Genomic DNA, 16,513 nt, shown 5'->3' on the forward strand with positions numbered 1-16,513 from the left:
GGTGCCAGAGAGCTCCTGCTGCTCCTCCTGCTCTTCTCTGTGCCAAAATCTCTCCTGTCCTGCCAGAGACAAGGGGGATGATGTGGGAGCCAGGATTCCTGCGGCTGGAATTTCTGGGGGCTGCAGCCTGGGCTGACGGGGGGAAGGAAGGTTTGCCTTACAAATCCCAGATCCATCTGAGCTGTATTTCCTTACAATCCAGTTTGGGATGCATTTTGTTGACACGAATGTGACATAGTGGGGTTTTTGGGACTGTCCCATGCAGGGCCAGGATTGGACTCAGCATCCTTGTGCATCCAGCTCGGGATGTTCCATGATTTATCACATCCTCAGACCCTGAGGAGGTTTAAGGGATCATCGAGCTGGGGCTTTGCACCTGGACCAGAACTGACGTTCTCGAGTAAACTGAGATTTCTTTTTCTCAGTGTGGGGTAAAAATGTGAGTGGCTAAAAATTAACGTGTTAGTAAATGTTTAGGAGGGATAATGAGGGCGGAGTGAACGGAGAGGACAGCGGGGACTTGGGAGAGGGGAGAGCGTGGGGCTGAGGTGGGGTTGGGACAGGGACAGGGATAGGGACAAGGACAGGGATGGGGCAGGGATAGAGACAGGAACATTAATAAGGACAGGAACAGGGCTAAGGCAGGCACGAGGACTGGAATAGGGAGAGGGATAGGGACTGGGACAGGGACAGGGATAGGACACGAACAGCAATCAGAACAGGGACCAGGATCAGAACAGGGACCAGAACAGAGACAGGGACCAGAACAGGGACAGGGACCAGAACGGGGACCGGGACCAGAACAGGGACAGGGATAGAACAGGGACCGGGACCAGAACAGGGACCTGGATCAGAACAGGGACAGGGATAGAACAGGGACCAGAACAGGGACCGGGACCAGAACAGGGACCGGGTCGGGCGCGGCAGTGGCGGGCGGGGCCGGCAGGGGGCGCACGAGAGCGCAGCGCGCGGGCGGGGCCGCTCTGGCCGCGCAGGGCTCGCTCTCTATGGCGGCGGGCGGCCTGTCCCGGCATGCCCCGCTCCCGCCACACTTCCCGGCACTCCCCACGGCGCCCTCACTTCCGTCCCGGGCGCTAAGATGGCGACGCCCATGCACCGGCTGATCGCCCGCAGACAGGCGTGAGTGGCCCAGGGAGCTCAGAGCGCTCCCCGCCCGCGCTGCTCGGCTCAGGGAACCCCCCAAAGTCCTGGAGCATTCCTGGGGTGGAACGATGGGGAGCTGGGGTGTCCCGCGCGCGGGCAGCGCTGGGCTGGGGGTTCCCCGTGCGCCCGGTCCGGCCCGGGGCATCCCGCGGCTCCAGAGCCGGGGAAAGGGACGGGAGCGGCCCGGGGGCTGTCCCGCATCGCCCGGCAGGGCAGGGCAGGGCAGGGGAGGGGAACAGGCTGCGGGGTCGTGTTGTGACACAGTTACAGAGTGGGGGGAAAAGGCAAGGGACGTTCAGCGCGGATGTTGCGGTCAAGTCGTTCCCCCCGCAATGAGATGAGGGAAAACACGTTTGTGCTTGTTTGAAAAGTGTCTCACTCCCACGTGCTGCCGACCTCGGCCTTGCAGTTGTTTGGAAGTTTGGATGTTGGGGTTTGATTTTTTTTCTACCTTAGATTAATTTATTTCTCGTGTTTCAGCTTTTTGACTGTGATTTGGGGGTTTTTTTGCCTGTTCACAAGAGTTGGGCAGAATGTGGATGGTTCCTGCATTCTTCCCCTTTTTTCCCATGATTTAGTAATAATCTTTTTTCTATTTTCCACTGGAAAGTAACTTGAGATTTTAAAGTACTGATGGAATACTTGCTCTCTTAAGTTGCTGTTTTATTTGAGTCAAGGGATTGTTTCTCAGATTTGGTGTTTTTATGTGCTTGGTGGGTTCCGAGCTGTCCCTCTGCAGCCTTTGCTCCTGGGTTGGGATCACTGATCCTCTGCTAAAAGTTTTGTGCTCTCCTTAGTGTTAAACTCGTTAGTGCTGATGTGTTTGTAGATCTGCAGCTGTTGAGCAGGTCTGGTGTTCTGGTCATTACTTACGTTCTTTGAGGGCCTTTTTAGCCTCCATGGAATTCTCTGCTCTGCTCGTGGGAGCAGAACCAAAGCCCTGGAAACATCAGGTTATGTTGTTGTTGCTTTGAACTTCCATGTTGTTCCTGTCTGGGCTGGTGTGAGAGAGAAGAACTGACTTTGGGGGGTGTGTGGATGAAGAGGAGGGAGGGTCGTCCCTGCCTTTGTGTGGCTGCCCCGGCAGAGCCAGAAGGGCCAGGCAGGACAAGGACAAACAAATCACTCAGAGCTGTTGGGTTTGTTCCCTCCCAGACATTCCTGCCCAAGTCAAGTCCATTGTGCTGTGCAGGGTGGGAGTTTAATTCGTTTTTAAGTGCAGTTTTAGCTGAATATTTCCAAGGCTCTTTGCATGGGAGGAGTGATGGATGTTCAGAACAAGGTTCCCCACAGGAACTGCCACAACAGGTGGCTGAGGCTGAGGGAGAAGGAATTACCACAGAATGGATTGGGTTGGAAAAGACCTCCGAGATCATCAAGTCCAACCCTTGGTCCAACTCCAGTCCCTTTACCAGATCATGGCACTCAGTGCCACGGCCAATCTCAGGTTAGAAACCTCCAGGGATGGGGAATCCACCCCCTCTCTGGGCAGCCCATTCCAATGCCTGAGCACTCTCTCTGCAAAGAATTTTTTTCTGATCTCCAACTTGAATTTCCCCTGGCAGAGCTTGAGCCTGTGCCCCCTTGTCCTGTTGCTGAGTGCCTGGGAGAAGAGACCAACCCCCACCTGGCCAGAACTTCCCTTCAGGCAGTTCCAGACAGTGCTGAGGTCACCTTGGCTGGAAGTGCAACACTCCTGCTGAGGGAAGAGTGTTCACTGCTGGTCTGTCCCTTTATTCTCACTAAATGAGCAGACTGGGAGCCTCCTGGTACAGCCAGGCTGTAATTACAGACAGTTTAGATAGGCTGGCCTTGGAAAAAATGTGTTTTGGTGCTTGGGAAAACACCAGAAAGTGGCAAGAGGTGGCAGCAGTGCCCAGGAGCTGAACAGGAGTGCCAGTCCTGCTGCTGAACTAATTTTAACCCTGACCTTGAGCAGTCCCTTGGCTGTGTGTGAGTTTCCTTATTTGTAAAGGAGGAGGGGAAATGGCTTTGCAAAGCTGCACAACAGCAGCTTAAGAGCTCGAGTATGGAAATAGGAGTGTTTTCCCTTCCTGGATTTCTAAAAATACCCACAGGGTTTTACACACTGAAACGTGGATGTGAAATGTCACTGACAGTGCAGGTGTTGGAGGGTACAGGGGGGTCTGGCTGGGTTATTATGCACAAAGAGAGCAGGAATCTGGTTGTTCCTGAGATAAACCTTCTTCCAGGCTTTAAGGAACCTTAGTAAATCCAAATAAACTACAACCAGGAGCACCTCTGAGAGTTCCAGGCTGTTTGTGGGAATTGGGCAGTTTGGTACCCGAGTGTTAAATTCTAACATTTGAGAAAAAAACCCCAAAAACACCTGCTGCTTTTGGCTGTGTTAGCCAAAATTTCATAATTTCATTTTATTTTTACCACAATTTCAATTATTTACCTGAAGTAATTACAACCACCTGCAAATTGTATGCAGTGTAGTTGTTGCCATGTGAAATGTTTCCATAAAGGAAGATCTGTTTCAGTTCTGTCTGTTCCTGCTGTCACTGTTGGGGTCCTTCCCTAAGGGAAGAGCTGAAGCTCCTCTAACATCTGGTTCAATCATCCTTTGATGCTGTTAAAAATCACATGATAAAAAGTAAATGTTTTTACTCTGGGTAGAACAGGCTTGGAATGAGTCACTTAAGCTACTGTGCCCTTTCCTAGGGAGGCAAACAAGCAGCATGTGAGATGTCAGAAGTGTCTGGAGTTTGGCCACTGGACATATGAATGTACAGGGAAGAGGAAGTACCTGCACAGGCCTTCAAGGACAGCTCAACTGGCCAAAATCCTGAAAGAGAAAGAAAAACAACTATTGCTACAACAGAGGTAAGATTGACAGGATTAAATGTCTGGTTTATTAAGGAAATAAAAGCAAAGATGGTGTCCCAGACCATCTTCTGTGATCTTTTCCTCCAGAATGTGATGTTTGCTTAATGTTAGAGCTGATTTGTGTGTCAGGTGGAATATGTACACTCAGGTCCCACAGAATTAAAGTTAACATTTAATTAACTAAAGTCTTTCATTAACACCTGCTCCTCTGAAATACACTTATAAATATTCTGGTCTGTCTGTAGCCAAAATACATCCACTAAGCCCAAGGTGAAATAATGGGAGCCATTTTTTGATGGAACAGTTTCCTGGATTTCTTGGTTACTTGGTGTCCTGTTCACGTGCTGGTACAGCTGGTGTGGAGATGTAAATGTGTTTGTGACAGAGAGGCAATTCTTGCCCTTCTGTTCAGGTTTGCTGGTGGGATGTGGAGCTAAACCTGGTTTTGTGGGCACAACCTGAGAGTGTCAGTGCCAGCCCAGCTCCTGCTGCTCCCTGGGAGCTGCTCTGCTGAAACAGCTCAGGTGGTTTTAACTCTCAAGCACAAAGTAACAACATCTCACTCAATTGCATAATTATTTCCTGTTTTGACATCTGAGAAAGTGGAAGATGCAGATAAACAGAGGAATTTAAATGAAACTCTGTATGTGGTGTGTGATTTCCTGTGTGCTTTGCTCTGAGTTCACTTTAGTTCTCCCCCCAAGGTTAGTAATTGTTTTAACAAGACATACTGTAACACACCAGTTTTCTGTGGAATTCCTGTGTGTGAGGGTCATTCCTTCCACTGCAACTCCAGTCTGGCTTTGGCAGCTGGAGAGGTGCTGCCTCAGCCCCACAGGGACAGTGTGGGGTCCCTCCAGCCCTTGCAGCTGGAACTGCTGAGGGTTTGGAGCTGTGCCCTCAGTCAGTGCCACTGTGTGAGTCATCCCAGTGCCAGGATGTGAGTTATGGAGTATTCCCACCTGTTGCTGCTGTGCCAGTGGGGGAGGGAAGGGTGGCACCCCTGGCAGATGGGGCTGCTTTGGCTCTGCCAGCACTTCCAGCTCAGGCAGAAATTGTGAGTCACAGGCTGAAACCCTGCCTGAAGTGGAGGCTCATCAGCCTGTGATCAGAGCGGCTTAAAATGTTTGATTTTGAAATTAATTTTGATCCAGTGAGTAATTCTGAAGTAATTAGAATCACCCAGTGCTGTAGACAGACATCAGGAGTGCTTGGGCTCTGAATTTGCTCCTCTTGGAGACAGAGTTTGAGTGACTTCTTCAGAGACTCAGGTTTTTAGGCAAAGTTTAAGACTCAGATTTTTCCCTTGTTCCTTTCCTGCCCCATTTCTGGTGAATTCTGCAGGCTGGCACTGAAGGATGGTCAAGGGTGACATTCCTTGTAGCCTGGTCCTTGTGCTTGAGCCTGAGAGTGGGATAATTTTGTGTAGGAATTCTGGGGCTGTCCAGTCTGTCACAAAGGGAGGTTTTGGGCTGTAACAGTCCCCAGTGTGAGGGGCATGAGCTGGGAAAAGTCATCTTGTAAATGGAAGATGAGTAATCCTTAGGTGGGAGCAGAGTTTAATCCTGGTTAAATTGGGCTGGTTCACAGGGGTTGTATAACCATAAGCTCCTTAGCTGTGCCACGAGGGATCCTGTTCCTTGGGTGCCAGTGTTACACTTCAAGGATGAAGGTTTTTAATTCGTGGACAAACAACTTCCTGGGTCCCACTTTTGCTTTTTATATCACTTGTGTTGGAAGGTTCTTCCTTATCAGGGGAAGTTGTGTCTCCCACAGCTCTGCTTCGGAGCACTTGTGTCACCACCTTTAAAGATCCACACAGGAATCATTAACCAGAAGGCAAACACGGCCTAATAAGGTCAATATTTACTTTTGACAACCACATCCAAGCTCTTTCAGCATGAACTCATTTCGTGGTTGTCCCAGGATCCCTCTGTTTGCTCAGTGTTGACCCCCCCGATGCCGATGGACACTCTGGAGGTGTCAGTGAACCCCTCACTGCCTGCCCAGCCTGGAGCAGGAGTTGGGAGGGGAGTAAAGGTGGGAAATGCTCATTCCTGAGCACTGTTCCTGCCCCAGAGGGTGATTTCTGGCTCTGAGGGCAGTGGGGGCCACGGGGAGTGCCCAGAGTGGGTCTGGCTGCAGGGCCTGAGCTCTCTCACCTGCAGAGGCTCCTGTGATAACCCCCACCTTGCACACCACGGGGGGCACACCCTGTGCCTGGACTGCTCACACACTCAGTTAGGTCCTGTCTTCTCAAAGGTGCTTTGGGGTTTAATTCTGGTTCTCAGTGACTTCTCTTACCTGTGGACACCTGGTGACCTTAGGAATGTAAATGTGGGCAGGAGAGATTGTAGCTTGGATTGGAATTTGAATATCAGGGAATCTTCCTCTTGCCCACAGGGAGCGTGAAAAACTCATCTGTGTGATGATACTGTTTTATTTTCATATGTGAAAATAAAAAAATTGGAAAAATCTCATTTTTCTTGCATACAAAGAGCACTGAACTTTTATTGAAATACATTGTAAGTTACAGTTAACACTGTCTTATTTCTACCCTTTCTGGAGTCTTTATCAGCACTTACTGGTTCCTGGTGTCTGAATGAAATACATTTTTAGTTTTCACTTCTCTTTTTATGTATTTAAAATGCCTTCTAATAACAGGTTTCAGTTGAGCAAAAAAGGTGTCCTGGCCCATGACAATGTACACCTTCCTCATAGGTCAGTGGCAGGTTGTGTTGTAAGGATGTGATGAGGGAATCCTTGAATCACACAGGTACATTCCACATTGAATTATGTGCTGTTTATCTGCAATGGATTGGAAACAGCACCTGACTGGTATGTTTGACTGAAAGAATTTTGTTTTCTTTAGAAAAAGAAAATCCAGCAGTGAAGATTGCTTTAAAAAAACTGAAAAATTCCCTGTGTTTTGTTAAAAGAAACTTTCTTCTCTGTCACCTTTAAAACTGCATGTGAGTGGATGAAAAGTGGAAATCTGAAAGACACATATGTGAAAAGCATCAATATAAATAAATTTTCCTGTTTCTTTTTGTACTTGACAAATGTGAGAACTGCAGCTAATTAGTGTTTTACCCATCGTTTCAATCAATTCAGTTATTGCTAAATGTAGTTATATACAATTTTTTTGTCCTTTTCTCCTGTGCCTTTCCTATCCCTAAATGCTGTTGTCCATATAAAATGGAGCAAAGATTAGAGTAAAGCATCCATAACACAGGAAATTAGAGGTGATTTGCTGTTTGGGATTTTTTCTCCCCTGCCTTGTCGTTGTTGCTCTGGTTTGCAGAGGACTCAGAGGAGCTGCCTGGTGCCCTTGTGGCTCTGCCAGGGGGACACCACTCTGCTCGTACTAAACTCGGCCCCTCTATGCTGTTATTGATTTCATTTTCCTACTGCATTAATCAAAGCCATTATTTTTCCCCCCTTAATTAGTGCTGGAGAAAGTGCAGTAGAAAAGAAGACCAAGAAAAAAAGGTATGTGGGACTGATGGCAAATGGTGCAGCTGTTCCAGGCTGGGCTCCTGCCCTGGGTGTTGCATCAGGAGCTTGGGAGAGGGTGGGGAAAGTCAACATTGCAAATAAGTGTTGGTTTTACTGCTCTGAGCCTGTTACAGGCTTTTGTCTGACAGACATTTGGAGAAGTTCTATTCCTCCCTGCCCAAAAACTCCAAACTCCTTGTTCTCTGCTTTGCTTCCTCCTGATTGTCCTACCTCTGCATGTTCTTGCTTTAATGATAAAAATACTTTTATTTCTGCCTCAAAGTCCATCAAGTGTCTCTGAAACAGCTGTGCAAGACTGGCACGGTGTGTCCTGGTCTGTCATTGCTCCACCTGCCCATCCTGCTCTGTCTTTTGTTGTTTTCAATCCCTCTTGCCAGCTGCCTCTCCCTCTCTGCAGCCTTGCCTAGAGAATGAAGTAAAGCATCTAAAAACCAAAAACCCAACCCCAAAACCAAATAAAACCACCTCAATCCCAACCCAATATCCAGGGAATAAACCTTCCTCTGCTTCAAGTATTAGTTGGAGCCGAGAACTCTCTTGACATTGTTTGTACTTCACTTTGCATTAATGTTTGCTTGGGAATTTGCTTTATTAGCAGAGGAGCAGCCAGAACTGTGGCTGTAACATTCCTGCTGGTCGAGTTTTACTCCAGGGGGGAATGTCTGTCCAGAAACAGCTTCAGTATCTCCTCCCATCTAAATGTCAGTTCTCTAAGTCTGATCTAAAACCAGTTTTCAGGAGGCCTCTTGCTGTGTGTGGCAGTCAGGGAATAAGGCACAGCAGATCTTTAAAACGTGCCTATTTCAGGCTGCTGTGTGGAGTGAGGCTTTTTGGGATGTTTGGCTTTCAGAGAGTGTTTTATCACAGGCTCCTTTTTCAGTAGTGCCCATTTATTGTTGGAGTTACTTCGGACTGGTGAGATCATAAATTGACTGATTTCTAAACAGTGTAACAGGCCCTTTCCTACCTCAACTTCCTCAGCTGCTGCAGCCTCTACTGGCAGAATTATTTTCACAGTATTGTAGCTCCAAACCAGTGCAAAATAAAGAGAGCAAAAGGGTTCTTGGTCACTTTTTCTTCGAAATTTTAAAACACTTTCAGATTTGAATTATTCTCCTGTTTTCATGCAAGCCCCAAATCCATGAATATAAACTCCTTTACTAATAGTTCACTAGTTATATTTTTATTATATGGGAAGCATTAAATGAGGACAATTCAGCAGAGAGTTACCACTGAATATGTATGTTCCAGATTTAAAATAAAACTACACAAAAGTTTGGGTTCTGGCAGGAGGAGCACAAACCTTTTACACAGAGTGTGTTTGTTTTGATATAAACAGTAATAGGTGAGCTCAGGCTCAACCAGAAAAACAGGCTCAGGCAAAGCAGCTGCTGCAGAGTCTCATGACCTCAGGTGACACAGAGCTGCCTTCCAGGTGCACGTGTCCTTCAGCATTCCCACCTGGCACACTCTGCCTATCCATGGAAAGCCCACTTGGTACTGGATCGCACATGAATCCACCTGTCTGAAGGGTGGGATCTGTTCTAATTCACGTGTTTCCTCAGGCCCAGCTGTGGCTGGGTGTGAGTGGCACCTGTGAGGGTTTCAGACGCCAAGGATGTTGGACAGAGCAGGGTGACAGCCTGGGTTACACCAGCTCTTGTCCTGCCTCTGGGGCACAGCAACAGATGAGGGGTTTGCTCTGGGAAACTTGTTTTGAGGAGGAGGAGTGTTACCTGCTGGAGGAATTCTGTACTTTGACAATGGTGTGGTAGATCCAAGATCTTACAGTCACCAACCTGTAGAATCTGCATTGTCACGTTACCCACTTCACATTACATTTTGTATTTGCCATCTCCGTCCTCCTGGAAGTGCCAACAGGCCACAGGTTACATCACCTGAAAACAAGTCCCTGCCTGTTTCCTCTCCCAGATCCAGCTATTGCTTTTCTCCAAGAGAAACAGCTTCAAGTGCAATATTCTGATGTTTCTGTGATTGGGGTTTGGATTGTAACCTAAACACTGGATGTCCATGGGCTGCTGCTGTGGATGCTGTGAGAGGTGATTAGGAAAAAGATGTTCAGTTGTTACTATTTCAATTACCATTGAAAATACTCCTCCTTTTTTTTTTTGGTTTGGTTTAGTTTTTTTGTTTTGTTTTCCTCATCTTAAAACTAGTTTTTCCCAAGCAATAAGTATTTAACCAGCCCTTATAGATTTATCTGTAATAAACAGATAAACAGCAGTTGTGTCTGCACACAGAGAGATAGCAGGTTATGGATGCATTATAAAACTTCCATGGTTGTAGCTTGACACACACCCACCTGTCAGCTGACATGGCTGGTATGATAAAAACGTATCAGTCTCTCTGTAATATCCTTAACTTGGGCATGTCGTGAGTTGTTACAGTTAAACAGCTCTCTGGTAAAAAAATACTATGTTAATTTTCTAATGGAAAGCAGATTCTGCATTATTGTAAGTTACATTTTGCATGTTCTTTGGCTGACTTTGGGAAGGAGGAGAAAGATCTATGTGAGAATTGAATTGTACTTGCTTGGAGTTCATGTTGCCTCACTTAATCAGAGGTGTTGATCTTGAGAACAAACGGCCTCAGCAAGGACTAAACATGAAAAAAAATGTGCAGACCATACAGAAATGCTCTTTGCTGTGTTCATCATTCTGTCTGTGTCTTGGATTGTTTCCACCTCTTCTCCACCTGGGAAACAAAAGCATCCTGTAGTGGCAGGTAATTTGGGCTCTTTGGCCAATCTAATTTGTAATCTAAGAACAGTTTTCATCAGGAACACTTCTGACCTTGGTGAAATCACTGTTGAAACCTCCAGTGACTCTTACAGGGCCAGAATTTCACTCTGTGTTGCAGTGGTGAGCACAGAACTGAGCTGGGCTAATTCTCCCCGAGGCTTTGGTAGTACAGGACATTCAGATTCTCCTGCAGCCAGGTCAGTAAAGCCCCTGGTCATTGCTAGGAACACGATTCTGGCCAGCTTTCTCACTTACCCTCTCTCTGCAGTCCTGCTGGATTATGTCATGTCTGTGGTGTCCCTCTGCCATGGCTGAATTGGGAAAAATCCTTTTGTCCAGGGTTGGAAAAGGGGAGGGAAGGGCACAGGAGTTTGTCTTAGATTGGAAATGCTCAGGCCAGATAATTGATCTTTGGGTTGCAACACAGCAGAGAACACTGTGATGGGGGCTGCTCTGGCAGGGCTGTTCTCAGCTGGTCTTTTCTCCCAGGTCCAAAAGCGTGACCAGTTCCAGCAGCAGCAGCAGCGACAGCTCAGCCAGTGACTCATCCTCTGACAGTGAGGACTCTTCTACCTCCTCCTCCTCCTCTGACAGCGACAGTGACGAGAGCTCCTCTTCCTCCTCATCTTCCCCTTCCTCCAGTAGCGCTTCCTCCTCTTCCGAGTTCGACTCAGATTCCAGCTCCTCCAGCAGCAGCAGCAGCAGCAGCAGCGACAGCAGCTCTGATGAGGAGCCCCCAAAGAAGAGGAAGAAGAAATAGCCTGGGGTGGGGCAGGACTGGAGAGGAGGCAGCGACAGCGCTCGGAGGTGTCGAGCACACGGTGGCCAAACAGCTCAGTGGTCAACATTTCTACTGCTGAAACTTTCTTAAGTGTTTTGCATAGTTGTTCGTAGGAAATGGAAGGTATCAAATGGCACGTGAGACTTACTGAAAGAGTATTTTTGTGGTTTATCCTTTTATGGAAGATTTTACTTTTTTAGTTCTAAAAAATTCTATCATCAGATTTGTTATACGAGCTAAGGTGCAGTAACCTCGATGTTTACATGCTGGAAAGCAAGAGCTTTTTATTGCAGATTATGCTGTGCATCATGTGCTGTTCTTCTGTTAATGACAGCTTCACTTCCATTGAGAAAACCCCTCTAAACTGTTAAAAGCAGAAGTTTTACAGTGCTGCTGTGCATTGTTGGACCTGAATGCACAATGTGTCACACACAGGGCCTTCCATCTCGCTGGTGACAAATGGATTCTGTGCTGCTGAGCTTGTGTTCTGATGGCTTTTCCTGATGCTTCCAGGTCAAGTCTTAACTGCAACATGAAATTTAACTAGTGTTGATTTGTTACTGATCAATGTAGTGCTTGTCAAGCCCAGAGGGCTCTTCACTCCTGTGTCCTTGGCTGGTGTATTTGTAGTGTTTTCTGAGACACGGGGTCTGTGTCAGAAAGCAGCAGTGCAGTGAATTAGGGCTGATGCTGCTTTGGAGTTTCATCCTTGTGCCTTTTTTTTGTAAACTAAACGTATCCCAGTGAGACAAGGGCTTGAGTGGGTGTTTTTCAGGACTCCATCAGCTTCCCATACAGAACATGGTCAGTAAACCAGAGAAATAGTAACAAAGCTGGGCACTATTTTCAAGGAGGTGGGGAAAGGGCTGTTTCATTGGATGCTTAATAAGAAAAGCAGAAAAGAATTTAAATTCCCAAAGGAAAGTGTTCCCCTTTTGGTATTTTTCCCAAGAAATGTGTGTAATGCAGGATCCCCAGCCCGTGCTGTTGGGCACGTGGTGAGTTACAGTGCAGTGGAATCAGGCACTGTCTGTGACAGCGTGTGCAGATCTGGGGACTGCCAGGGGAGAAGCAAAGTAGTGCAAAACCCCCACAGAACCAAGAAAAGCAGAATCCAAACACACTGCAGAGAGAGATTGCTGGTTGCAGATTGGGAGTGACCTGTTTTTCCTGGTGATGCAATCTCCTAAATTTCTTATTGTTGGAGTGCCCTTTTTGGGGAGGGGACATCACATGTGGAAGAATTCTTAAATTCTTAAATATCTTGCTTTAGGTAAAATACAGTAACTAAACTATTTTTTATATTTTTATGGGGAAAAGTAGTGTGTAGAATTACTTTGGAATAAACTGTACATATTTAAATGTTTGGAAATCTTTGTGTGTCTGTCTGTGACCACTCCTGTGTTTTACAGAACAAGCTGCAGACTGTAAATAAAACTACCAGAAAATTGTTTGTCTTGTTGAGTGGATATACAATTTAATGGGAAAAGTTAATAAATTATTAAAGAGTAGTTGCTAAGCTGATGATTCCTGCAAATATGTGGAATATTTGTGGTGTTTGTGCAGATGGTTTCATCTGGAGTTGCCTTTGCACTGCTGACAGAGGGGTAGCACTGCTCCCCTTGAGTTGTCCAGCCAGAAATCCCTCTCTACTCAGGGTCTTTTTAAAGAAATATTAATATACAATATTTTTATTGTTTTGGGGTTTTTTTACTTGCCCTTTCTGTTTGCTTTGTCTTTACCTCTTCTTACTAAACTCACCAGCTTGGCCAGAGCCTTTCCCTGGTTCATGTGCCACTGGATCACTTCCTCATCTCCTGCTGGATGCTTTGATTCAAATTGTTTTTCCAAGGGAGAACTACTTCTTTCAGGACTGTCTCCCAAAGCTCTAAAAGATAATTAATTTTATTAAATGCTGCTAACTAGAAACTTCTACATTTACTCAGCAGTGACAGACCCTGCACAGCTCTGGCTTTCAGTCCCTCCCATTCCAAGCAAAGCTGCCTTTGCTCATTGAAGGGAAGCAATTGATGCAGCCTGGCAGGAAAACAGCTCCAGGGAAAGGCATCACCTTTCAAGGAGAAACACCGGGAACAGAGGGCAGGGCAGGAGAAAGGAGAGACAACCCAGTCTTGGAGTCTGGGCCTTTATTAAACCAAACATCTGCCAGTCAGGAAGAGATTCTCACAAGGGAAGTGCATTGTACAGTCTCAGGTGGATTAGTGGATTCATGTATGTTCTTAGGGAGGAGTCCTCAATAAACAGGAGTTTCACAATCAAAGGGATTGGGTTTATAAAGAAATTATTCAATGTAACTAAACCCTGTGGGTTTAATTTGCTTGTGACAGGCCCCGAGAGGAGATTTGTGTGTGAGGTGGATCTTCACAGCCTGGTTTGTTCAACCAGATGTGTGGCACAAACCACCACCAGTGTCAGAATCCCGGAACAGTTTGGGTTGGAAGGGATGTTAAAACCCATCCAGTTCCATGGGCAGGGACACCTTCCACTATCCCAGGTTCTCCAAGCCCCATCCAACCTGGCCTTGGACACTTCTAGGGATGGGGCAGCCACAGCTTCTCTGGGCCGCCTCTACCAGGTCCTGCCCACCCCACAGGACAGACTATTCCCAGTGTCCCCTCCAGCCCCGGGATGTTCCCAGTGTCCCCTCCAGCCCCGGGATGTTCCCGGGATGTTCCCAGTGTCCCCTCCAGCCCCGGGATGTTCCCGGTGTCCCCTCCAGCCCCGGGATGTTCCCGGGATGTTCCCGGTGTCCCCTCCAGCCTCGGGATGTTCCCGGGATGTTCCCGGTGTCCCCTCCAGCGCCGGGATGTTCCCGGGATGTTCCCGGTGTCCCCTCCAGCCCCGGGATGTTCCCGGGGGTTCCCGCGGCGCCGCCTCCGCCAGGGGGCGCCCGCACTCTCGCGCTGTGCCACGTGACTGTGGCGCGGAGGGGGCGTGGCCGGCGCGCACGCCACGCCCCCCGCGCCCTCCGCTGTGGTCACGTGGGCGGCCCCCGCGTGTCACGTGATCGGGGCGGCGGCGGCGCGCGGGGGCCGCCGGGAAGCGCCAGGCGGGATCGGGATCGGGACCGGGACCGGCCCCAGGCCCGGCCCAGCGCAGCCCGCGGCCCTTGCCCGACCCCTGCGAGCCGCCAGCCCGGCCCCGGCCCGCCATGGACCGCCGGGACCGCCGCGGAACCGCCGCCCGGCTGTGAGCCGCCCCCCCCCCCCCGCCGGGCCGGGCCCGCCCCGGGCGCTCCGGGATTCGCCGGGGGCTCCTCGGGCCTCTTCTTTCGCCGGTGGCAGCGCCGGGAGATGGTCCGGGCCTAGCGGAGCGGCCCGCGCAGGTGAGCGCGGCCAGGCCGGGGCTCCCGCCGGCCCCGGGGCTCCGGCCGCCCCCGCCCCGCGCACCCCCGGGGTCCCGCACCCCCCGGACCGGCGGCACCGGGGCGGGCACCGGCCGCTTCATGGCGTGTCTCCCTCCGGGAACCGCGGGGCTCCCCGCGCCCGGGCCCCGCAGCGCCTCCCCGGGGCGCGGGGGGTCCCGCCGTGCCCCTCCGGGGGCGCTGCCCGGGTGTCCATCGGGACGGGGCTCGGGGGGTCCCGGCGCGGCGGGGCCGGCGCTCCGTGCCCGGCGATGGGTTTGAGGCTGTTCCGGTAATTGACGTCAGGGCTTTGTTCCTTCCCCTTGCTCTGCGCGGGTTGGGGCCTGTGGATGGAGCGGGAGGACCGGGGGAGCCCTGGGAGGTCTGGGGGGATCTGGCGCTGCCCGGGGCAGGGCAGGGGTGTCGGGGCAGGGGCTGTCCCGGGCAGGACAGGGCAGGGCAGGGGGTTGTGGCCACAACGACGGCCCGGGGCTGAGTGAAGGGAGGGTTGTTACATAAAGCTCGTCCCTGGCGGGGTTTTGTTGTACTCGGGGATCAGAAGAGCAGTCGCTCTGACATTCCGTGAGCCTTGGCTGAGTCTTTCCCCTTTTCCAATGAACGAAACAAAGCAAGAGAGTGCTGAGATGAGTAACCCAGGTATTGGTGCTTTCAGTGTTGTTTCTTTGAGTCTCTTCTTGAAATGAGCGAGTGAAAAACTTAATTTTGGGGGAAAACTGAGTTTTGTACCCATGTCTCATGTACAGCCTGGGGAATTGACGTACAATGGAATGGGGGCCGGGAAAGGGGCAGTGTGGGACCCCCTTGCCCCACCATCCCATCTCCTTGCCTTATACAGCCTTGTTTGATGATATTCTTAGGAAGAGTGATGATTTTGAACATTGCCATGTCTCCAGTGATGGCAGTCAGACCCCCCCTGCACCTGTGGGGCTGAACAAGCCCTTCCTCAGCATCACTCTTTGAAATGAATTTGTTCTCCTTATGCCTGGACATGCATTTGTCACCTTATTGCCAGCTCCCTCCCAGCTGCTGAATTCTCAGGTGTTTTTCCAGTTCCTGGCATTCCTTTAAAACTCCTGAATTCTACTCTTGGGTCCCTGGCACGGGGGATTTGCAGCCTGGGGGTGTTACTGCAGAACAGGGTCCAGTGAAGTGCTTTGAGGGAGTGGTTGTGCACTGGATTTGTCATTTGGTTGTCTCCTCTAATGAGAGAAATGTGATTAAGCTCCCGGGGCTGCTGTTGTGGCCTTGGCAGGTGTGACAGTCCCAGCAAAGGGGGTTGCACTGGAGCTACACTGGGACTGAGGCAGGTCTTGTTGGTCAGGAGCAAAAAAGAAAATGTTACCTTTTGGCATTATCAGTATCTTTGCTTTGTTCATGTATCAATGTCAAATTTGAATTTCCTGGCTGCTGTACAGTGTATCTGCAGCTCTGTGCGAGAGCAAACTCTCCTCTGTTCACCAGCTGGAGTCACAGAATCATGGAATATCCTGAGCTGGAAGGGACCCACAGGGATCATCCAGTCCAACCCCTGGCCCTGCACAGACACCCCAACAATCCCACCCTGTCCCTGAGATCACTGTCCAAACTCTCCTGGAGCTCTGGCAGCTTTGGGGCTGTGCCCACTGCCCTGGGGAGCCTGTTCTGTGCCCGACCACCCTTTGGGGGAAGAACCTTTTCCTGATATCCAGCCCAGCCCTCCCCTGACACAGCTCCAGCTGCTCTCTCAGGTCCTGTCATGGTCACACAGAGCAGAGATTGGAGCTGCCCCTCAGGAGGAACCTGCAGACCCCAGTGAGGTCTGACCTCAGTCTCCTCCCAGAACAAGCCAAGTGCCCTCAGCTGTTCTTCATAGGGCCCCTCCAGACCCTTCACCATCTTTGTGTCCCTTCTTTGGATGCTCTCTAGAAACTTTAGATCTTTTTGATACTGTGACACCCAAAACTGCTCCCATGACTCCAGGACAGTTTTAACTGTGATGAAAGAAAGCAGCAAATTTCAACTCTAGTCTCAAAACTGTGTCAGGTTCCCGATACGTCCTTTAACCATCTC

General features: G+C 49.6%; 2 protein-coding genes across 2 annotated transcripts in view; both read left to right on the forward strand.

The window, feature by feature from the left end:
* The first annotated feature begins 1,067 nt into the window (after positions 1 to 1,067).
* ZCCHC10 (zinc finger CCHC-type containing 10) lies at positions 1,068 to 12,603 on the forward strand. Its single transcript, XM_071570433.1, has 4 exons — positions 1,068 to 1,140; positions 3,853 to 4,014; positions 7,468 to 7,509; positions 10,788 to 12,603. The coding sequence occupies exons 1-4, from the start codon at positions 1,100 to 1,102 to the stop codon at positions 11,056 to 11,058; spliced, it is 516 nt and encodes a 171-aa protein (XP_071426534.1). The 5' UTR covers positions 1,068 to 1,099; the 3' UTR covers positions 11,059 to 12,603.
* A 1,503-nt stretch (positions 12,604 to 14,106) lies between these two features.
* The window catches only part of AFF4 (ALF transcription elongation factor 4), a 50,492-nt gene continuing 48,085 nt past the window's right edge, over positions 14,107 to 16,513 (forward strand). The window contains exon 1 of the mRNA XM_071570504.1: positions 14,107 to 14,425. The gene's annotated coding sequence lies outside the window, so the exon portion shown is untranslated. The remainder of the gene's footprint in view (positions 14,426 to 16,513) is intronic.

This window comes from Pithys albifrons, chromosome 15, assembly GCF_047495875.1.
Source record: "Pithys albifrons albifrons isolate INPA30051 chromosome 15, PitAlb_v1, whole genome shotgun sequence".
Classification (NCBI taxonomy): domain Eukaryota; kingdom Metazoa; phylum Chordata; class Aves; order Passeriformes; family Thamnophilidae; genus Pithys; species Pithys albifrons.

Bases quoted from the DNA above. Each gene is read 5' to 3' on its own strand.
- ZCCHC10 (XM_071570433.1), top strand. From the start codon at position 1,100: ATGGCGACGCCCATGCACCGGCTGATCGCCCGCAGACAGGC. The intron at 4,015-7,467 runs GTAAGATTGACA...CCCCTTAATTAG, and splicing joins CAACTATTGCTACAACAGAG to TGCTGGAGAAAGTGCAGTAG. The intron at 7,510-10,787 runs GTATGTGGGACT...CTTTTCTCCCAG, and splicing joins AAGAAGACCAAGAAAAAAAG to GTCCAAAAGCGTGACCAGTT.